The 24,600-nt window shown below is 45.5% G+C and overlaps 1 protein-coding gene across 3 annotated transcripts in view; it reads right to left on the bottom strand.

The window, feature by feature from the left end:
- The window catches only part of FNIP1 (folliculin interacting protein 1), a 238,247-nt gene extending 223,631 nt beyond the window's left edge, over nt 1–14,616 (bottom strand). For 2 of the 3 annotated variants that reach the window (XM_040405021.1, XM_040405048.1), the window contains exon 1: nt 14,423–14,616. In XM_040405021.1, the coding sequence (XP_040260955.1) occupies nt 14,423–14,511 (89 nt within the window). In that variant the 5' untranslated portion in view covers nt 14,512–14,616. The remainder of the gene's footprint in view (nt 1–14,422) is intronic. The other variant, XM_040405039.1, reaches the window with a different exon arrangement.
- Between the last annotated feature and the right edge of the window lie 9,984 nt (nt 14,617–24,600).

Raw genomic sequence — 24,600 nt, 5'->3', positions numbered from 1 at the left:
ACGTTTCTGGCGTAACGGGGGCATAGATAAAACTAGGATTAGACTAGTTAGGTTCAGCTGATATTAGCACATCACTTATGTCAGCTAGCTTAATAGGGTTAATCCTGGTGACAGAAACCTTTTAAAAATGGTTTCTACCATCAGAATTTCTGTTATGTAGCTGACTAACATTAGCCATGTGCTAATGTCAGCAGTACATAACCATGTTCTTTATACATTTGTCCCTGCGGCCGCTCCCCTTAAAAACACACTTTTACAATATGCTAATGAGCCGCTAGGTGCTATGAGGGCGTTGATTCAGCACCTAGAGGCTCCGTCTACTAACCATTTATCCCGCCCAGGTCCTCAGTTTAGCCCGCCCCACTCCACTTGAGTGACGTCCGAATTCGCAGCATCGCTGACGAAATCCCGTGCCTGCGCCGTCCACTTCTGTATTCGGCATAGGCGCAGTGAGGAAGCCGGCACCAGGAGTGCATCCTTCACTCACTGCGCCTGCCCCGAATACAGAAGTGGACGGCGCAGGCGCAGGATTTCTTCAGCAATCCAGCTAACTCAGACGTCACTCAAGAGGACCTGGGCGGGCTAAACGGAGGACCTGGGTGGGAAAAATGGTTAGAAGACCGAGCCTCTAGGTGCTGAATCAACACCCTCATAGCACCTAGAGGCTCATTAGCATACTGTAAAAGTGTTTTTTTTTAGGAGAATGGCGGCAGGGACAAAAGTATAAAGAACACTGTTATGTACTGCTGACATTTAGCTGACTGGCATTAGCGATGTGCTAATAACAGAATTTATGATGGTAGAAACCCTTTAAGAAACCAAGGGAGCTTATAGGAACTGAATAAATTGTGATAATACAAGTAGTATAAATGCCGCAGAATATCCATGAGAAAACTACCCTGCTGTGCCATTTTTCATGCCATAGCATGTCAATTTCTGCTGCAGATTTTCACTACGGTTTGCCCCCCTTTCAATGTTGAGGGTTGCAGATTTTGCTGCAGATATGAGGTGGAAAAATCCACTCCTGTGGATTTTGCTACAAATTCAGTTTGTTGAGGATTTACTAAAGAACTTACACTTTGGATTGCGAAAATTGAAATTCACAGCAAAAATCTACAGAATTTTTTTTTTACTGTATGTTGTAGATTTATAGTCAGACCACATGTTAGTTTACGTGCAAAAAAAAAATTTAATAAAATATTTGAGATTTGTCGAAATCTAAGTTAATGAACATTTATTTTTTCCTGGCTTTTCAGATTCTAAAAAGGCTAAAATATTAGGCCATGACCTGCTTTTGTCTGGCAGAAATATTTCCAACATGTTAAGGCTAGATGAACTGGTACACCTTGTCTACCGATGCATTATACCTCATCACTGTAATAGTGACAGGCAGTCTAGTAGGGGAGTCTGTGACACAGTGTAAGGCTACATAAACTGGTACACCTTGTCTACCGATGCATTATACCTCATTCACTGTAATAGTGACAGGCAGTCTAGTAGGGGAGTCTGTGACACAGTGTAAGGCTACATGCACTGGTACACCTTGTCTACCGATGCATTATACCTCATCACTGTAATAGTGACAGGCAGTCTAGTAGGGGGGGTCTGTGACACAGTGTAAGGCTACATGCACTGGTACACCTTGTCTACCGATGCATTATACCTCATCACTGTAATAGTGACAGGCAGTCTAGTAGGGGAGTCTGTGACACAGTGAAAGGCTACATGCACACAACCGTTGTGTGTGTGTGGAGGTCCGCAAATTGCGGATCCGCAAAACACGGATGGTGTCCGTGTGCATTCCGCAATTTGCGGAACGGCACAGACAGCCATTGATATAACTTCCTATTCTTGTCCGCAAAACACGGAACGAAGCAACGGATGCTGACAGCACACGGAGTGCTGTCCGCATCTTTTACGGCCCCATTGAAGTGAATGGGACCGCATCCGAGCCGCAAGAACTGTGGCTCGGATGCGGACCAAAACAACGGCCATGTGCATAAGGCCTAATGCAGCGTGCAATTCCCCGTGACGTTGAAATACATTAAATACAATGTGGGCTGTAGCAACGGACAAGAAGTGGGCGACGTGAGCTTTTCTTTCTTCATAACTTACATAAATTTGACAAATATTCTCTGACAAATATTCTGTGCTAAGACGTCATGAGTTATTCTGAGCGACGGTAAATTCCCCTGTAGAAACCGAAAGACAATGTCCTGCCAGTATGTAATCACACAATGACAACTCATGGTCTGAAGAAAATAGTGCACATTCAACAATACGGAAAAGAGAAATCTATAATTTCAAACCAAAGTGGCTCCAAATTACAACAGTATAGTATTTAAATGGGTTTTTCAGTTCAGTAAGTGGCATTTACCATGTAGAGAAAGTTAATACAAGGCACTTACTAATGTATTGTGATTGTCCATACTGCCTCCTTAGCTGGCTGGATTCATTTTTCCCATCACATTATACACTGCTCGTTTGCAGACCACCACTGATGGATTGCAGGGTGTTCTGTAACAATGGAAACGTGCAGTGTATAATGTGATGGAAAAAATGAATCCAGCCAGAAAAGGAAGCAATATGGACAATCACAATAAATTAGTAAGTGCCTTGTATCAACTTTCTCTACATGATAAATGACACTTACTGAAGGGAGACCACCCCTTTAAGTGAAAGCAATGTAAATAAGGGAGTCATCTATCCAGTTTACTGCACCAGTAGAAATCTGTAATTCTGGATAGCAGACTCCATTTTGTGGCTTCAGAGAGAGCAAGCAAACTAAAGATACAGCAACAGAACACTCTGAACCATCCTAGGCCTTTACAGATGCAACCTCATATATCCTACTATGGCATGGCTGTCATAGAAGAGGGTCCTCTGTTTAAATGGCCACTATGGAATGACTGTAGTGTTTTCCCGTGGGTGGGCACAAATATTTTCTGATCAAAATATATTTTCTACAGACACAGGTTTACTTATCATACTAAATTCTGTATTGGTTTACATACAGATTTTGCATTTATTGCTTTGAGAGTGCTTTTATGTTCTGTTTTTTCTTTATTTCTGCCCATGTACATCTACGTATCTATCATATCGTGCAGGGTGTGTTTATTATTTTTACGTCCGCTTTTTCTGCATTGGAAATTCTTTAGGAGGTTAGCGAGGCAGGACCATGCTGATTGGTTGTTCACTATGCCCTTTTTCACAGCCCCATTCTAATGTAAAAAGAAGGGTTCCATGGTTTTTCTTTTGATGGGTTTCAAGAATTTAGAAACCAGGTGTAATAAAATAAGTTTCAAAGTCAAAGGGGTTATCTCACAAAGTTATAGGGTCCCGAATAGTGGTGCCAAAATATCACAAGACTATGACTTCTTGCCATTTTAGGCCAGGGTTATAAGGTGACTTTGGGCGCAACAAGCACAACTTGCCGCAACAACCACAAAAACGTAAAAATTCTATTTTGTCATGACATTGGGTTGTGGTTACCACAACTTAGGAGTGATAGTGCAACCCCATTCACTTGTGAGGCTGTATTAATACATAGTGTTCTTTGATTGCACTTGTTTTTATAAAATTGGGCGGATAGGAGTTAGGGGCCTGAGAATCCTGATACATTTAATAGTACCTGCACCAGTTTTCTGGCACAAGTAAAACTCAAAATATATGCCAGCTTTTAATAGTTGTCAGATTCTGATGCACAAGCCTGCCAAAATTCTTCAAAATTTTTAAGAGGCATGTATCTCTTAATTTTGGCTTATTCCAATCTACAGCTAAACAGACTGAGACTGGCGTTATTAAAGGGGTTCTGCAGTTTTTTTAGATAGATCATCAGCATCTGATCGGCGGGGGTCCGACATCCGGGACCCCCGCCGATCCGCTGTTTGAGAAGGCAGCGGCGCTGGCATTAGCACAGCGGCCTTCTCGCTGTTTACCGCAGGCCCAGTGACGTCACGACTAGTATCAACTGGCCTGGGCACGGCTAAGCTCTTTTCACTTGAATGGAGCTTAGCCCCTCCCAAGCCATTAATACTAGTCGTGACTTCACTGGGCCTGCGGTAAACAGCTAGAAGGCCGCAGCACTACTGCCAGCGCAGCTGCCTTCTCAAACAGATGATCGGCAGGGGTCCCGGGTGTCGGACCCCCGCCGATCAGATGCTGATGATCTATCCAGAGGATAGATCATCAGTTTAAAAAAACTGCAGAACCCTTTAAGCCAGTCTTGACAAATCACCCCCTATATTTTTTTTGCTTCCATCATTTCTAGGTTTACTGTTAATCACATTCTGCCATCTACTATGGTTCAATCTTCATTAAAGAGTTTCTGTCACCTGAAAAATGGGTATTAAGCTGGCTGACATTAGCGATGTGCTAATGTCAACAGAACTATATTAGTGCCATCTCACTGCCTCCCACCTTGCGCCGTTCGGTATTCTGCGCAGGCGCAGTGAGGAAGCTGGCAGCCGGCGAGCGCCCTTCACTCACTGTACCGAATATTGAACGCCGCAAGATTTACAATGCAGACAGGGCCAGAGGTAGGAGACAAACGGTGCCTGCCCCTGTCAATCTAGTGTAGCAGGGCGTGGCCAGAGGTGGGAGAACGGAGCCTCTAGGAGCAGGAACAAATCTCCCCCCCCCCCCTAGAGGCTAATTAGCATATTATAAAAGTTAATTTTCTCAATAACGGAGGCAGGCAGTGAGATGGCACTAATATAGTTATGTTCAGCTGATATTAGCACATCGCTAATGTCAGCCAGCTTAATACCCATTTTTCAGGTGACAGAAACCCTTTAAGCCTTTTACAAAGTGCCGAGAACTCCAATTTTAAAATGTAAAAAGTGACCATTAAAATTGTAATTGTGTATTCAAGGTGAAAACAAGGTTTGATAAAAATAAGTATTCTCTTAGGGTCCACACCAGCTTTGATCATTCTTACTATGTATCGAGCAATAAAGATCAATAGGGGCTATTTTTAGACCCTAGAAAGTCACAGGCACTCTCAATTCAATTATTTGCAATGTAAAGGGGTTGTCTGAGATAATTAAACATCTGTGGTATGCCCTCCAATGGTCTAAAACAATCTTTTGCGGCCCATTGAAGTGAATGGGTCCGCATCCAAGCCGCAAAAACTGCGGCTCTGATGCGGACCAAAACAATGGCCGTGTGCATGAGGTCTCATACGCATATATTCATGGGAGTCCTGGGAATCTTTGTTAAGCCCCCAGCTGCCACGGCAACACATATGGTGACAGATGGAGTCCCCTCCCTCGGTTTAACTGCTGCTGACGCTATTGACCATGGCAACTATGGGGAAAAGCAGCTTGGATCAGAGTTATCTCTGATCTCGGCTTTTACATCAGGAGCCCCACTTCAGGTCCAAAGATGTGTATTAGCACAGCCTGTGTAGTGTCTGTCCAGTCCCTGCTACCTACGCCATTAAAGGGGTTTTCCGACTGTCTCATATGGATTACCTATCCTCAGGATAGATCATCAGTATCTGATCGGTGATGGTCCAACCCCCAGGACACTCGCTGATCAGCCATTTGAGAAAGCCTTCTCACAGCTTAATCTTGGCCAGTGACATCTCGTTCATTGGTTACGTGACCTACAGGATAGGTAATCAGTATAAAACAGTTGGAAAACCCCTTCAATCCTGGTGTGGACAGCTAGAACAAAATAGACTCAACACAGAGTGCATTAATACACAGCTCTAAACAAAAACAAAAAAAGTTAAATTTTATTTTTCTTAAAACACACTGTTGGGCACTAAAATGGGATATTAATTTGATTAATTGCCCAGCCGTGACAGGCACTAACCGTAAACAGGGTCATAGTTTGACAATTTATTATTCATTTTACTCATTAATATGGAGCCGATATTTTGCGTAGCATTGTACATTGATTGTCATCGTAAATTACTGGTCCATTGAGTGATAACTGCTGTGGAGATGGTAAAATATTTATATCACATTACATTCAATAGCCCCCTCTGATCTGCTTTACTGGGCAGTGTATGATTGATTGTATGACATGTATGATTATGAAGATAACATTTATATAGTCCTGTTTTTCCTTCGGTAAAAAAAATCTGTTTTTGTTTTTTTTTTTTATATTATTTGTGTCACCATATTCATCATGTTTGGAGCTCTTGTTTTTATCTGTACCATTTTATGTTGCCTACAAAAACAGCATTTCCCCCCCCCCCCCAGTGTTTACGGATATTCTAATAGTTTGAATGTTTATAGATGTGCCAATGCAAATTATATATGTATTTTTTATGTGATAAATGGGGAAAGGGGTCATTTGTATCTTTAAGGCTACTTTCACACCTGCGTTATGTGTGGATCCGTCTAGTATCTGCACAGACGGATCCGCAGCGATAATGCAAACGCTTGTATCCGTTTGCATTACCATGAACAAAAGAAAAAAAAATAAAAATTTGAAAACGGATCCGCCTCCCATTGACTTTCAAGTGTAAGTCAAAACAGATCCGTTTTCAATTGCACCATATTGTGTCAGTGAAAACGGATCCGTCCCCGTTGACTTACATTGTAAATCAGGACGGATCCGTTTGGCTCCGCATTGTCAGTCGGACATCAAAACGCTGCAAGCAGCGTTTTGGTGTCCGCCTCCAGAGCAGACTGGAGGCGGAACGGAGGACAACTGATGCATTCTGAACGGATCCTTATCCATTCAGAATGCATTGGGGCTAAACTGATCCGTTTTGGGCCGCTTGTGAGAGCCCTGAAACGGATCTCACAAGCGGACCCAGAAATGCCAGTGTGAAAGTAGCCTAATATATTTGATTTTTGTAAATATTTAGAACTATTGAACCGATTTTAACTTTTTTTTCCCCCACTTTTACAATACACTACAATACTTTAATGTTGCAATGTATAGTGATCTCCTATTACAAGTTGTGATGGCAGCATGTAATATAAGCAGCAGCATTTGAAGCCTGGGGGCCTACAAGGCCAGAGGCTTCCATGACAACCACTGTGCATCCTGCAATTGCATTGTGTCAGGGGGCAACTGGGGGACAGAGGGAGCCCCCTTCCTCTGGCCGAGGTATGATCCCAGTCACTGTAGGTGGATGTTGGCTGTAAAACACAGCAAGAACCTTCACCTTATGGAGCAGACTAAGGTCCTGAGCCCACTCCATACACCCCTTCTGGCATGATAACGTACATGTACGTGAAATGACGCAAGAGAATTTAAACAGCCAAAAAACATAGGCGGCACCACCAGCACATGACTAGGTTCACTGGCCACCTGGCTCCTTAGACTTGTCCAGCCCTAGTTTATAGTCTTGAATACATCTTGCAAAAGAAACATATTAAATCCCACCATCAGACATCAGTCTGCTCTGGGTGTACGACAGGACAAATTAACTGGGATATAGCAAATAGACTAGGTTTACATATTCAGGTTTTTGGAACCAAAGATAAGCGTGGATTAAAAAAGAGAAGTCTTTCTTTTACACTTGTCCTCCATTCATGATTCATTCTTGACTTTGGCTTCATCAAAAAACCTGAACAGGTCCTCTTTAATGCAGGTAGTAGTGAAAACATGCGAAATAAGACAACACTCTGTAAAAGAAGCCTATAAGGACCAGAACACATCACTTCTACATGGAAAGCATCTGACAGACACCAATGAATGAGTATGGAATTCATGTGATGCTGAGATCATTATGGCTAGTAGTCCAAGGTACACCACGGGAACACAATGACACATCCTATGGCAGAGCTGCCATCAGCGCACTGCAGGAGACACTGCTCTCAGGGGTCCAATCAAATACGGTTCCAAAATTCACCTGCAGGCTACCAACCACATGCTACTGACCTACATGGGGAGCTATGATTTAATAGGTAACAATGGCAAACATAGTACCCTTTATTTCACATAAATGTATGTCCCCAATTAGCTTTCTGGTCCCTCTCCCCCACGGATTCCTAGAGGCTGCAAAAAGTGTGTAATGTAGAAGGAGGTTAGAAGACATAATGGAAGTCCAGAGGCCATAACCATTATCCCTGGCGTCCATGTCTTAGGACTCATGCACACAAACGCATTTTCTCTCCGTGTACGTTCCGTTTTTTTGGCAGACCGTATGCGGAACTATTCATTTCAATGGGTCCACGAAAAAAACGGAAAGTACTCCGTGTGCATTCCGTTTCCGTATGTCCGTATTTCTGTTCCGCAAAAAAATAGAACATGTCCTATTATTGTCCGCATTACAGACAAGGATAGGACTTTTCTATTAGGGGCCATCTGTTCCGTAAAATACGGAATGCACACGGACGTCATCCGTATTTTTTGCAGAACCGTTTTTTGCGGACCACAAAATACATATGGTCGTGTGCATGAGGCCTTAAGGTAAGGATTCTAACTAAACATATAGGGTTACCTTTACACTCTGGACTGTCCTAAACTATGCAATATGATTGGGCAATCCCTTTTGCTTATCTACCCGTATCACATTAAGGCCTCATGCACACGACCGTTGTGTGCATCCGTGGCCGTTGTGCCGTTTTCAGTTTTTTTTCGCGGACCCATTAACTTTCAATAAGTCCGTGGAAAAATCGGAATATGCACCGTTTTGCAGCCGCATCCGTGATCCGTGTTTCCTGTCCGTCAAAAAAATATGACCTGTGCTATTTTTTTGACGGACAACGGTTCACGAACCCATTCAAGTCAATGGGTCCGTGAAAGAACACGGATGCACACAAGATTGGCATCCGCGTCCGTGATCCGTGGCCGTAGGTTACTTTCATACAGACGGATCCGAAGATCCGTCTGCATAAAAGCTTTTTCTGAGCTGAGTTTTCACTTCGTGAAAACTCAGAACCGACAGTATATTCTAGCACAGAGGCGTTCCCATAGTGATGGGGACGCTTCTAGTTAGAATATACTACGAACTGTGTACATGACTGCCCCCTGCTGCCTGGCAGCACCCGATCTTTTACAGGGGGCTGTGATCCGCACAATTAACCCCTCAGGTGCTGCACCTAAGGGGTTAATTGTGCATATCATAGCCCCCTATAAGAGATAGGGGCTGCCAGGCAGCAGGGGGCAGACCCCCTCCCTCCCCAGTTTTAATTTCATTGGTAGCTAGTGCGGCCCCCCCCCGGCCCCCCCTCCCTCTATTGTAATATCATTGGTGGCCAGTGTGCGGCCTCCCCCCGCCCCCCTCCATTTATTGTATTATCATTGGTGGGCAGTGTGCGGCCTCCCCCGGCACCCCCTCCCTCCCTCTATTGTATTATCATTGGTGGCCAGTGTGCGGCCCCCCCCCCTTGGCTTCCCTCCTCTATTGTATTAATATCATTGGTGGCCAGTGTGCGGCCCCCCCTCCTCTATTGTATTAATATCATTGGTGGCCAGTGTGCGGCCTCCCCTCTCCCCCCCCCCCCCCCCCCCCCCCGATCATTGGTGGCAGCGGAGAGTTCCGATCGGAGTACCAGTTTAATTGCTCTGGGGCTCCGATCGGTATCCATGGCAACCAGGACGCTACTGCAGGCCTGGTTGCCATGGCTACTTAGCAATATTACAATATTAGAAGCATCATACTTACCTGCTGCGATGTCTGTGACCGGCCGGGAGCTCCTCCTACTGGTAAGTGACAGGTCTGTGCGGCGCATTGCTTAATGATCTGTCACTTACCAGTAGGAGGAGCTCCCGGCCGGTCACAGACAGCGCAGCAGCCAGCAGGTAAGTATGATGCTTCTAATATTGTAATATTGCTAAGTAACCATGGCAACCAGGCCTGCAGTAGCGTCCTGGTTGCCATGGTTACCGATCGGAGCCCCAGAGCGATTAAACTGGGACTCCGATCGGAATCTCCGCTGCCACCAATGATCGGGGGGGGAAGGGGGGGGGAGAGGGGAGGCCGCACACTGGCCACCAATGATATTACAATAGAGGGCGGGCGCACACTGGCCACCAATAATATTCAAACTGGGAAAGGAGGGGGGTCTGCCCCCTGCTGCCTGGCAGCCCCTGATCTCTTACAGGGGGCTATGATACGCACAATTAACCCCTTCAGGTGCGGCACCTGAAGGGTTAATTGTGCTGATCACAGCCCCCTGTAAAAGATCGGGTGATGCCAGGCATGTACACAGTTTGTAGTATATTCTAACTAGAAGCGTCCCCATCACTATGGGAACGCCTCTGTGTTAGAATATACTGTCGGATCTGAGTTTCACGATGTAACTCAAATCCGATGGTATATTCTAACATAGAGGCGTTCCCATGGTGATGGGGACGCTTCAAGTTAAAATATACCATCGGATTGGAGAAAACTCTGATCCTATGGTATATTAACTCCTGACTTTACATTGAAAGTCAATGGGGGATGGATCCGTTTGAAATTGCACCATATTGTGTCAACGTCAAACGGATCTGTCCCCATTGACTTGCATTGTAATTCAGGACGGATCCGTTTGGCTCCGCACGGCCAGGCGGACACCAAAACGACTTTTTTTTCATGTCCGTGGATCCTCCAAAAATCAAGGAAGACCCACGGACGAAAAAACGGTCACGGAAAAATGGAACCCGTTTTTGCGGACCGCAAAAAAAAAAAAAACGGTCGTGTGCACGAGGCCTAAAAATGCATTTCCCCCTAGGTCTGTAGACTGGATGCCACCAGTGATGGTCATGTATAGGTTTCTATATCATTCTGTACACTGTACAAAGTGTGATTAGAAGATAATGGACTAGTAAGGCTACTTTTACACTGGCGTTTTGGCTTTCCGTTTGCGAGATCCGTTCAGGGCTCTCACAAGCGGTCCAAAACGGATCAGTTTTGCCTTAAAAGGGAGTCTGTCACAACTATATGACCATATACAGCACTTACATGGCGCTGTAGCACACCTATACATGATTCTAATGGTACCTTTGTTATATTTTTTAGACATTCAGAAGCAGGAAAAACTATGTTTATTTAATATGCAAATGAGCCCTCGCAAGTGCCCAGGGGCGGGGTTCAGTGTGTAGGTGCCCAGGCTGCTCTGCCTTTTTACCCGTTACTCCTCCCCCAGCCTCTTCCTTTGTTCGCCCTCCTATTCCCTTGTATCATCTATAGGTCCGGCCGAGATCCCGCGCCTGCACACTGCTTCGCCGGGCCGGGCCATGCACACTGCAATGCCCATTTTGTGTACGGCATCAATTCAACTAGTGTGCATGCGCCATCCGGCAAAGCAATGTGCAGGCGCGGGATCTCGGCCGGACCTATTATTATTATTATTATTATTATTATTATTAAAGCGCCATTCATTCCATAGCGCTGTACATATGATAAGGGGTGCACATACATAATACAGACAAGTGCACTAAGCAGGAACAAGACGAGTTACAGACTGGTACAGAAGGAGAGAGGGCCCTGCCTGTGAGGGCTTACAATCTACATGGTATGGGAGAAGGACACAGTAGGTGCGGGTTAAGTTGGTCATGGCGGTATAGAGGCAGCAGGGTCACGGGTTGTAGGCTTGTCTGAAGAGGTGGGTTTTCAGGTTTCTTTTGAAGGATTCCACTGTAGGTGAGAGTCTGATATGTTGGGGTAGCGAGTTCCAGAGTATGGGGGATGCACGGGAGAAATTTTGGAGTCGATTGTGGGAAGAGGCAATAAGAGGAGAGAAGGAGGTCTTGTGAGGATCAGAGAGTGCGTGTGGGGGTGTATCGGGAAAGTAGCTCAGAGATGTAGGGAGGGGACAGGTTATGGACGGCCTTGTATGTATTTGTTAGTACTTTGAAGTGAATTCGTTGGGCAATGGGGAGCCAGTGAAGGGATTGGCAGAGGAGTAATAGGGTGAGAGGTGGATTAGTCGGGCAGCAGAGTTGAGGATAGATTGGAGGGGTGAGAGAGTGCTAGATAGAAGGCCACAGAGGAGAATGTTGCAGTAGTCTAGGCGGGAGATAATGAGGACATGTACAAGCATTTTCGCAGATTCAAAGTTAAGGAAAGCACGGATGCGGGAGATGTTTTTGAGTTGGAGGCGGCAGGTGGTGGAAAGGTCTTGGATGTGCGGTCGGAAGGAAAGGGCAGAATCCAAGGTCACTCCAAGGCAGCGGGCTTTGTTGACTGGGTAGAGTGTGCAGCCATTGATCATGATAGGTCTGTTGGGGGGGTTTAACAAGATGGGGGAAAGATTATGAATTCTGTCTTATCCATGTTAAGTTTAAGAAAGCGAGAGGCGAAGAGGATGATATAGAAGATAGACATTGTGGGATTCTTGATAGTAAGGTGGTGATGTCTGGACCAGAGAGGTAGATTTGTGTGTCGTCAGCGTAGGAGTGATACTGAAAGCCATGGGACTCTATGAGCTGTCCCAGGCCAAAAGTGTAGATAGAGAAGAGCAGGGGTCCTAGGACAGAGCCTTACGGGACACCAACAGAGAGGGAATGAGACGAGGAGGTGGTGCGGGAGTGGGAGACACTAAACATCCGGTCTGTGAGGTATGATGTGATCCAGGAGAGGGCCAGGTCAGTGATGCCAAGAGATGAGAGTTTGCAACAGAAGGGAGTGGTCAACAGTGTCGAAGGCAGAGGACAGGTCAAGGAGAAGGAGGACAGAGTATTGTTTCTTGGTTTTGGCTGTCAGTAGGTCATTGGTGACTTTGGTAAGGGCAGTCTCGGTCGAGTGGTGGGGTCGGAAGCCAGATTGTAGGCGGTCAAAGAGGGAGCAGGAGGAGAGGTGGGAGGACAGTTCTGAATGGACATGTTGTTCAAGTAGCTTTGAGGCATACGGAAGAAGTGATATGGGGCGATAACTGGACAAGGAAGATGGGTCAAGTGAAGGCTTTTTGAGGATGGGTGTAATGGTAGCATGTTTAAAAGCAGAGGGGAAGACACCAGAGTTTAGTGATAGGTTGAAGAGATAAGTTAGGGCTAGGATAAACACTGTGGTGAGGTTAGGGATGAGGTGGGATGGGATTGGGTCAAGTGCACAGGTGGTCAGATGAGATTTGGAGAGTAGAGTGGAGAGTTTTTCTTCTGTAATAGTGGAGAAGCGGGTTTTGGGAGAAGAGGACTGAGCAGTTGTGTAGAGGGTCTGTGGGGACTGTGCAGTAAAGCTTTCTCTGATGTGGACTATCTTTTGTTTGAAATATTTGGCAAAGTCCTCAGCTGAGAAGAGTGGAGAGGGTGGGGGTGCTGGGGGACGGAGAAGGGAGTTAAAAATGCTAAGAAGTTGTTTAGGGCTGTGTGACAGGGACGATATGAGAGATGAGAAGTAGGCCTGTTTTGCATCAGCGAGTGAAGATTTGAATATGAGAAGGGATTGCTAGGGATGATACAAGGGAATAGGAGAGCGGGCAAAGGAAGAGGCTGGAGGAGATGTAACGGTTAAAAAAGCAGAGCAGCCTGGGCACCTACACACTTAACGCCGCCCCTGGGCACTTGCAGTGCTCATTTGCATATGAAATAAACATAGTTTTTCCTGCTTCTGGATGTCTAAAGAATATAACAAAGGTACCATTAGAATCATGTATAGGTGTGCTACAGCGCCATATAAGTGCTGTATATGGTCATATAGTGGTGACAGACTCCCTTGAATGCATTCTGAATGGAAAAGGATCCGCTAAGAATGCATCAGTTTGGCTCCGTTCCGCCTCCATTCCGCTCTGGAGGCGGACACAAAAACGTTGCTTGCAGCGGTGTCTGTCTGATGAAACTGAGCCAAACGGATCCGCCCTGACACACAATGTGGCTACTTTCACACTCGCGTTTGGTGCGGATCCGTCGTAGATCTGCACAGATGGATCCGTTCAGATAATACAACCGCCTGCATCCGTTCAGAACGAATCTGTTTGTATTATCTTTAACATAGCCAAGACGGATCCGTCTTTAACACCATTGAAAGTCAATGGAGGACGGATCAGTTTTCGATTGTGTCATAGAAAACTGATCCGTCCCCATTGACTTACATTGTGTGTCAGGACGGATCCGTTTGGCTCAGTTTCGTCAGGCGGACAGCAAAACGCTGCAAGCAGCGTTTTGGTGTCCGCCTCCAAAGAGGAATGGAGGCAGAACAGAGGCAAACAGGCATTCTAAGCGGATCCTTATCCATTCAGAATGCATTAGGGCAAAACTGATCCGTTTTGGACCGCTTGTGAGAGCCCTGACGGATTTCACAAACGGGAACCAAAACACGAGTGTGAAAGTAACAAGTGCAAACACTGATGCCATCTGGAAAATGGCACAGGCTTTACTAGCTCGAACTGGCTTCTAATGCTGAACTTTCCTGATGAGACAAATCACACCTCACAGTGATGATGGGACAGCACAGGGCACGTTTCCTTGTTGGAGAACTACAAGTTCCTGACTGCCCCAGCACTGTGGAACTTGTGCTTCTACAAGGCTCCATCACTCTAATGTCTGTAGAGATACACAGAGGTAGCCCGAGCAGAGACGTGGGTCTTACCTGAAGCCATAGTCCTCCCGCGGGTCTCTACTAGAGGACAGCTGCCCGCTCCTCTTATTAAACAGCTTCTGGAAAAGAGTCGGTGGCATTTCGCAGAAAAAAAAACAGCAGTCATAGAAAGCCTGGAACAGCGCACCTAGCTCCAACGCTCCATCAGTGGACTAGTCATATGATTGCTCTGACACCCTCTGCTGTCACATGGGAGGGGCACGCTGGGCGGGGACGCTGTCCATTACAAGAATACACCACTCCTGAGTTTGCCAGCCACTTCCTTGTCCGCGAAGCGTAAAAGCCGCTGTGATTGGTTGATTCGACAGACCCGCCTGATTGGACGAAAGATAGTTGTTGCTGTTGTATGTGAGGGAGAGCATGGAAAATGAATCACGTGATGTAGTCAGATGATTGCAGCCGCAGGAGATTCCTTGTGCGTGGGTGACTACATGGGTCTGCCCACTCACTGCCCGGGCCCCCGACTAGTCACTGAAGGATATCCTGGGCTCGCTGGAGTATGCGTGCAGAAGACGTAGAAAGTATGGAGAATACGAAGTTATTGAAGAAAATTAGCATAATGCGAAGTTTATAATAAAAATCATTCTGCAAAATCCAAAATGATTCGTTAATGATCCCGAGTTACCAGTATTACGAAATAACTTCTACTGGAACGCTGAGGTTGGGGGTTAGAGATGGTAAGGAGCTTCACCCCAAGAGACATAGCTGGCTGCAGCATGTACAGAGTTAAAGAGGACCTTTTACTACAATAAAAAATCTAAACCAAGCATACAGACATGGAGAGCGGCGCCCAGGGATCTCCCTGCACTTACTATTATCCCTGGGCGCGGCTCCGTTCTCCCGGTATAGGCTCCAGTATCTTCAGATTTTCGGCTCAACTGGGAGGAGCCTGCCGGCGTCTCCTTCTCCCAGGCTGGAGCGCTGGCCAATTGCAGCGCTCAGCTCATAGCCTGAGAGAAAAAAAAACGTCTCAGGCTATGAGCTGAGCGCTGCGATTGTCCAGCGCTCCAGCCTGGGAGAAGGAGACGCCGGCAGGCTCCTCCCAGTTGAGCCGAAAATCTGAAGATACTGGAGCCTATACTGGGAGAACGGAGCCGCGCCCAGGGATAATAGTAAGTGCAGGGAGATCCCTGGGCGCCGCTCTCCATGTCTGTATGCTTAGTTTAGATTTTTTATTGTAGTGAAAGGTCCTCTCCTTAACAGTGTGACTGGGCTGCAGTTGTATATACTATATACAGTATTCAGAGAAAAGAGCCACGATTTGACATTTTCACTCCGTGTACGCCTCCAACATGCCATTGATTGCAGAGCAGTGTACAGTCGTGGCCAAAAGTTTTGAGAATTACATAAATATTGGAAATTGGAAAATTTGCTGCTTAAGTTTTTATAATAGCAATTTGCATATACTCCAGAATGTTATGAAGAGTGATCAGATGAATTGCATTATCCTTCTTTGCCATGAAAATTAACTTAATCCCAAAAAAAACTTTCCACTGCATTTCATTGCTGTTATTAAAGGACCTGCTGAGATCATTTCAGTAATCGTCTTGTTAACTCAGGTGAGAATGTTGACGAGCACAAGGCTGGAGATCATTATGTCAGGCTGATTTGGTTAAAATGGCAGACTTGACATGATAAAAGGAGGGTGATGCTTGAAATCATTATTCTTCCATTGTTAACCATGGTGACCTGCAAAGAAACGTGTGCAGCCATCATTGCGTTGCATAAAAATGGCTTCACAGGCAAGGATATTGTGGCTACTAAGATTGCACCTCAATCAACAATTTATAGGATCATCAAGAACTTCAAGGAAAGAGGTTAAATTCTTGTTAAGAAGGCTTCAGGGCATCCAAGAAAGTCCAGCAAGCGCCAGGATCGTCTCCTAAAGAGGATTCAGCTGCGGGATCGGAGTGCCACCAGTGCAGAGCTTGCTCGGGAATGGCAGCAGGCAGGTGTGAGCGCATCTGCACGCACAGTGAGGCGAAGACTTTTGGAAGATGGCCTGGTGTCAAGAAGGGCAGCAAAGAAGCCACTTCTCTCCAAAAAAAATACATCAGGGACAGATTGATCTTCTGCAGAAAGTTTGGTGAATGGACTGCTGAGGACTGGGGCAAAGTCATATTCTCCGATGAAGCCTCTTTCCGATTGTTTGGGGCATCTGGAAAAAGACTTGCCCAGAGAAGAAAAGGTGAGCGCTACCATCAGTCCTGTGTCATGCCAACAGTAAAGCATCCTGAGACCATTCATGTGTGGGGTTGCTTCTCATCCAAGGGAGTGGGCTCACTCACAATTTTGCCCAAAAACACAGCCATGAATAAAGAATGGTACCAAAACACCCTCCAACAGCAACTTCTTCCAACAATCCAACTGTTGGAGGGTGTTTTGGTACCATTCTTTATTCATGGCTGTGTTTTTGGGCAAAATTGTGAGTGAGCCCACTCCCTTGGATGAGAAGCAACCCCACACATGAATGGTCTCAGGATGCTTTACTAATGGCATGACACAGGACTGATGGTAGCGCTCACCTTTTCTTCTCTGGGCAAGTCTTTTTCCAGTTTGGTGAAGAACAATGCATTTTCCAGCACGATGGAGCACCGTGCCATAAGGCAAAAGTGATAACTAAGTGGCTCGGGGACCAAAACCTTTAGATTTTGGGTCCATGGCCTGGAAACTCCCCAGATCTTAATCCCATTGAGAACTTGTGGTCAATCCTCAAGAGGCGGGTGGACAAACAAAAACCCACTACTTCTGACAAACTCCAAGAAGTGATTATGAAAGAATGGGTTGCTATCAAGTCAGGAATTGGCCCAGAAGTTGATTTAGAGCATGCCCAGTCGAATTGCAGAGGTCCTGAAAAAGAAGGGCCAACACTGCAGATACTGACTCTTTGCATAAATGTCATGCAATTGTCGTGCGTTTGCGGCCATAGGATTGCATAGGAACGCGCAAATATGTTCTTTTGCGCGTTTGTGACCAGAAAAACGCGCGTACGAATGTGTGTTTGGCACATAGCAACAGGCAATAAAAGGCCACACCCTAGTGAGAGGCAAATGTCTAGCCTGACCAAGATGCTGTCAATCACACAAACGCGCGTAATACGCGCGTTGACTATGGACAAAAACGTGCATAAAACGCGCGACAAAAACGGGCGTTAAACGCGCATATCAAATACGCTCAAGTGTGAACCAAGCCTAACTGCACCTTTTCTGCAACCAAATCCACAGCTTGTGCAAACACCATTTGGTGCCTTTTTTCTGCTGAACATTAGAAGCAGAGTGCTTCAGTGGGCTTCCGATCCGCGCCTCCATTCTCCATCGCACCATATCTTCTGGGTTGCGGACCCATTCAAGTGAATGGGTCAGCATCCGTGATTCAGTGCGCACACCTCCAGTGCCACTATATTGCAGACCCACTGTATGAGGGCCACAACACAGGCACAGCCGTCACACGTTCGTGCGCATGAGCCCTATGTGGTAGGCTTTTCTGAAGAGGTTTCTATGCTGCTTTGTAAAGTTTGGATGTTGGGGAAGAGTTTGATGTGCTGGGCCAGTGACATCCAGAATATGGGGGATGAAGACAAACTGGTGGGGCGCAAGCGTTTTAGGCTACTTTCACACTGGCGTTTTGGTTTCCGTTTGTGAGATCCGTTCAGGGCTCTCACAAGCGGTCCAAAACGGATCCGTTTTGCCCTAATGCATTCTGAATGGAAAAGGATCCGCTCAGAATGCATCAGTTTGCCTCCGTTCCGTCTCTATTCCCCTTTGGAGGCGGACACCAAAACACTGCTTGCAGTGTTTTGGTATCCGTCTGATGAAACTGAGCCAAACGGACGGATCCATTTTCACTGACACAATATGGCACAAAAGACAACGGATCCATCCCCCATTGACTTTTAATGGTGTTCAAGACGGATCCGTCTTGGCTATGTTAAAGATAATACAAATAGATCCGTTCTGAATGGATGCATGCGGTTTTATTATCTGAACGGATGCGTTTGTGCAGATCCATGATGGATCCGCACAAACGCGAGTGTGAAAGTAGTATTAGGCCCCTTTCACACTGCGAGTATTCCGCGCGGATGCGATGCGTGAGTTGAACGCATTGCACCCGCACTGAATCCCGACCCATTCATTTCTATGGGGCTGTGCACATGAGCTGTGTTTTTCACATCAGTTGTGCTTTGCGTGAAAATCGCAGCATGCTCCTCTTTGTGCGTTTTTCACACAACGCAGGCCCCATAGAAGTGAATGGGGTTGCGTTAAAATCACAAGAATCCGCAAGCAAGTGCGGATGCGGTGCGATTTTCACGCACGGTTGCTAGGAGACAATCGGGATGGAGACCCGATCATTATTATTTCCCCTTATAACATGGTTATAAGGGAAAATAATAGCATTCTGAATACAGAATGCATAGTAAAATAGCGCTGGAGGGGTTAAAAAAATATAATTTAACTCACCTTAGTCCACTTGATCGCGCTACCGGCATCTCCTTCTGTCTCCTTCTTTGCTGATTGTAGGAACAGGACCTGTGGTGACGTCACTCCGGTCATCACATGATCCATCACATGATATTTTACCATGGTGATGGATCATGTGATGACCGGAGTGACGTCACCACGGGTCCTGTTCCTACAATCAGCAAAGGAGACAGAAGGAGATGCCGACAGCGCGATCAAGTGGACTAAGGTGAGTTAAATTTTTATTTTATTTTTTTTAACCCCTCCAGCGCTATTTTACTATGCATTCTGTATTCAGAATGCTATTATTTTCCCTTATAAGGCTACGTTCACATCACCGTTCTGGCTTTCCGTTCTCCTGCTCAGTCTAGGAGCAGGAGAACGGAAAGGACAGAAAAGGCACATAACTGACGCCAAACTGAGTCAAACGGAGCCCTTAGGACCCCATAGATTATAATGGGGTCCGTTATGTTTCCGCTCAGAAGATGATTTTTAAGCAGAGACAAAAGTCCTGCATGCAGGACTTTTGTCTCCGCCTTAAAATCATCTTCTGAGTGGAAACATAACAGACCCCATTATAATCTATGGGGTCCAAAGGGCTCCGTTTGACTCAGTTTGGCGTCAGTTATGTGCCTTTTTACTTTGCATTTAACTGAATATACTGAGAAGAAACTTTTAAATCAGAGGCAAACTATTTTTTCAGATGGTGATAAGTGTGGCAGGGCCTTGGCGTACTTGACTAGATCTGAGACACAGCAAACGGTGGTGGCGGGAGTTCTGAATGATCAGGGGCTCTTATTAAGGGAGCCCAGAGATGTCTGCCGACAGTTTGCCTCCTATTATGAGACATTGTATGCCCCCAAGATCACGTGTACTTCGGAGGAAATTGTCAATTTCTTAGCAGGTATTAATATTCCTTCTTTGGACAGAGATGACAGGGGAGCCCTGGTGGCAGACATATCTGACCTGGAGATTGAAACGGCCATTAGTTCCTTAGCAACCAAGAAAACCCCGGGACTCGATGGATTTCCTGCTGAATGGTATAAGCGATTTTCTAAAGACCTGGTTAGTAGATTTGGGAAGCTGTTGAGGTATGCACTGGAAAGTGGTTCGTTGCCACCGTCCTTTCTGGAGGCAACGATAGTAGTGATTCACAAGTCGGGGAAACCATCTGACCAGTGTAGCTCTTATCGACCTATCTCACTTCTGAATCTTGACGTCAAAATCTTTGCGAAGGTACTGGCGTTAAGATTGCGGGGGGTAATTCTCTCCTTGGTTGGGGTAGATCAATCGGGTTTTATGCCAGGGAAAACCACAGATATTAATTTAAGGCGATTGTTCACTAATCTTCAGGTCAAACATGATAACAGAGGTATGAGGGCTCTTGCGTCCTTAGACAATGAAAAAGCATTTGATTCAGTAGAATGGGAATTTATGTGGGCAGTGCTGACTCAAATGGGCTTTCCGGAGAAATTTTTGTGCTGGTTACAAATGCTTTATAGATCCCCTTCGGCGAGAGTCAGGGTGAATGGGTATACATCGGACTCCTTCCCCTTGGGTAGAGGCACTAGACAGGGCTGCCCTCTCTCCCCCCTGTTATTTGCATTAATTATGGAACCTTTGTCGATACTCATATCCTCTAATTTAGGTATAGAAGGTTGGGAAATAGCTGGAATATCAGAAAAGCTTTCATTATATGCTGATGACATGCTGGTTTACCTAGCAGATTCAGGGAAATCCTTGGATACCCTTTTAGGTGTTGTTGATCAATTTGGGGGTTTCTCGGGTCTCCGTGTGAACTGGGCTAAGTCTAGTCTATGTCTGGTTGATGATGTTGACCTAGCTCGCATTTCGGTGAACAATAAGCTTCAGATTGTGGAGCAATTTACATATTTGGGGATTATTGTTCATAAAAAAGTGGCAAAATTTTATGATTTGAATGTTGCTCCTACAATGCAATCCATTACTCAAAAGCTAGAGGCTTGGGAAAACCTTCCTTTAACTCTGATTTGGGCGTATCAATGTGGTAAAAATGATTCTTCTCCCAAAATTGCTATACTTATATAGGGCTGCCCCAGTGTTACTCCCCAAGAGACATTTTGCTACTTTGGATAGAATAATCGCTCCCTTTCTATGGAATGAGTCTTCTCCCAGAATAGCGAGATCCACCCTCCAGGCGTCTTACCTGCGGGGGGGTCTTGCCTTGCCAAACTTGTACATGTACTATGTAGCGGTGAAGCTGAGCTATGTGGCGTGGTGGGTACGGGCTGACTCAGGTAACCCGGCGGTAGTGTTGGAGGCAGCTTTATTGGGGTCCTATGAGGCACTTACGAACTTGGCGTATAGGAGGGGGGCTAGGTCTACAATACACTACACCCAATCGATGGCTGCTGCAGTACAGATGTGGGTCAAATGGGGTCAGAAATGTAACCCTGATGAGAATGATATTACTTGGTCGCCATATTTGCCTTTGTGGAGAAACAGAGTGCTTCCGGAGCTGTTCTCATTACTGGAGTTTGAATTTTGGCCTCAGAGGGGGGTGCGCTACCTTACCCAACTATATGATAAGGGCCTATTTAGAACCTTTAATAGTTTGAAACAGGAATTTAATTTGCCCCAGCGTTGTTTGTATAGATATCTTCAACTCAGGCATGCCTGTCAGGCTCAGTTTGGTAGAGAACCTTTAAAACTGGAGTGTGGTACAGTTGAGGCAGCGATTAGGAGGGTTCCCTTGGTCAAACCAGTGTCGACCCTGTATGCGTCGTTGATGGCGTTGCAGGACTCCCCCCTAGAAAGGGCATTTGTTAGGTGGAAAAGGGACATTGAAGGTTTGGAAGATGTTCATGTTAAAGAATCTAGCTGTACATGGAGATCTACAGTGGAAAGTGCTAGGGATCAGTTGATTCAAGTTAAATGGCTTCATAGGATTTATTATACTCCTGTGAGACTATTTAAAATGGGTAAATTGCCGAACCCTCATTGTACAAGATGTGGACATGAAAACGGTTGTCTTATACACATGGTTTGGCAGTGTCCGATTATTCATGGCTTCTGGGAAGAGATTTTAATGACAAACTAGGCTTTCCTAACGTCTGTACTGAACTCACTAGTCTGTTGGGAGTAGCCAACGAGATTGTTCCAACCAAATTTGGCAGGAAGCTGTATAGAATACTCTTATATTATGCTAGGAAAACTATCCTTCTCAACTGGAAACCTCCTAAGAATCCTACTGTGCAACAATGGGTACATCTAGTTAATGCTGATCTTGAATTATACAAGTTTGTGTATGAGAGAAGAGGGACCCCTGATCGCTTCATGAAGATATGGGACCCCTGGATTGGAGCCCAGACTCTAGTACCATAGATGACTGAAAGACTGTTCTGACCAGTGAAGGTGTGTGTGAATGTGTGTGTGTGCAGTACTTTTAATCTTCCTTAGGATTGATATGTTGGGTACTGTTCATCCTGAAAGTGATATCTTTTTCTTCTGTCCCAAACTTGGGTCATGAGGAACTGTTATGATTGATCCCATGTATATGATTTGTACTGGACTCAATTGATGATTGTCTGTATTTGATGTGTTTGTTATGCTTTTTGCTAAATTAATAAATAAAAAGATACTATTAAAAAAAAGTTATGTGCCTTTTCCGTCCTTTCCGTTCTCCTGCTCCTAGATGGAGCAGGAGAACGGAAAGCCAGAACGGTGATGTGAACGAAGCCTAACCATGTTATAAGGGAAAATAATACAATCTACAGAACACCGATCCCAAGGCCGAACTTCTGTGAAGAAGTTCGGGTTTGGGTACCAAACATGCGCGATTTTTCTCACGCGAGTGCAAAATGCATTACAATATTTTGAACTCGTACGGAAAAATCGTGCGTGTTCCCGCAACACACCCGCACATTTTCCCGCAACGCCAATGTGAAAGAGGCCTTAGATGAAGGGCCACAGAAGAGCATGTTGCAGTAATCTAGGGAGGAGATGATTAGAGTATGCACTAGCAGTTTAGTTCACTCAGGATTGAGGAAGGAGTGAATACCAGAAATGTTTTTGAGTTGGAGGAGGCAGGAGGTGGGAGGGTTTGGTTGTGTGTTTTGAAGGACAGGGCAGTATCAAATGTTATCCCAAGGCAGTGGACTTGTGCTGCTATTAAAATGGTTCTCCAAGTGTTTTATGCTGATGAAATGGCCGTGGCCTCCTCAAACAGCTGATTGGCAGGAGAGCCGGGAGTTGGACCCCCACTGTTCACCTATCCTTAAGGGTAGGTCATCAGTATAAAACACTTGGAAACCCCCTTTAACTGTAATGGATAGGTCTGGGGGGGGGGGGAAGATGATGTTTTCTCTATGTTGAGGTTTAAAAACTGGGAGTAGAAGAAGGAGAATATAGACACACTGGGGGGCATATTACCTATAGTGTCTGTGCCTGTTTTTTGGCGCGTAAAAATGCTGTTTTAGACTTATAGTTTTATTTTCTTAGTTGCATTTACTGCTAAAAATGTGCCTGTTTTGGAGGTATTTGTGCCTGTAGGTATGCCCCCTTTTTTTTTTTGCGCCTCTTTTAGTCTTAAAAAACTGTCTAAATTCTACTCCACTCTAAGTCTGTCGTACTTTTCTTCGTCTGTTTTGAGTGGTGAGTTGCAAATAAATATGTAAGATTAGTTGGGCAGCGATCCACTATGGAAGAAATGGAGCACTAAGAGATTAGGAGCAGGTCTACCACCTCAGAAGAGATTGAGGGTAAGAAGGCCTCCTATTCAGTTCTGTATCTCCTTCCACCAACTCCACATACACGCTCGGCACAGATATCTTGCAATCACCGCTTTCCACACCAGTAGTAGGAAGTTGGTCCCAGCTGAGCTCACAATAGATGTTCAATCGCTCATAGGTATTCACACCATGCAGTGTTAGATCTTATACAGAAGGGGGTAGGAATAAGCAAGGAGATGTGCAAACTAAGTGCAGACTAAGGGTCCATTCAGACGTCCGTGGCGTATTGCAGATCCGCAATACACCCTGCCAACACCCCCAATAGAACTGCCTATTCTTGTTCTATTTTTTTGCGGGGCCGAAGCCCGGAAGTTCGGGGCTGCGCTACGGAAAATGCGGATGCGGAGAGCACATAGTGTCCTCTCCGCATCGATTCCTGACCCATTCAGAATTAATGGGTCCGCACCCGTTCCTGATATTGCAGAACAGATGCGGACCCATTTGCGGACGAGTGAATGGACCCTAACAGGCACACTTAAAATCATAGGTTTAATCCATAATCCAAAAAGTCCAAAGTATAAAAACATGTAACAAACACTATTAAAATGCCCTACCCAGGGTTTCACCCACTATCGGCTTCTTCCGTGGTTTACACAGCACATGTTCCAAGTCACCTTTTATAGGAAACTCGGAAATAGTATGTATAAGTAAATCAAATAAAAATATAAAAATGTTCAAGCATATCATCAAAAAATTCTATATTCACCTTAAAACATCCAGAAAACACACGGATTCAATATATGCACGAATGCAGAAATTATATGTATTAGGCCTCATGCACACGACCGTATTTTTTTGCGGTCCGCAAAACGGGGTTCCGTTTTTCCGTGATCCGTGACCGTTTTTTCGTCCGTGGGTCTTCCTTGATTTTTGGAGGATCCATGGACATGAAAAAAAAGTCGTTTTGGTGTCCGCCTGGCCGTGCGGAGCAAAACGGATTCGT

The sequence above is a fragment of the Bufo bufo genome, chromosome 1 (genome assembly GCF_905171765.1).
Source record: "Bufo bufo chromosome 1, aBufBuf1.1, whole genome shotgun sequence".
NCBI classification, from domain to species: Eukaryota; Metazoa; Chordata; class Amphibia; order Anura; family Bufonidae; genus Bufo; species Bufo bufo.
The sequence above is the reverse complement of the archived record's forward strand: the minus strand, read 5'-3'. Positions and strand labels throughout refer to the sequence as shown.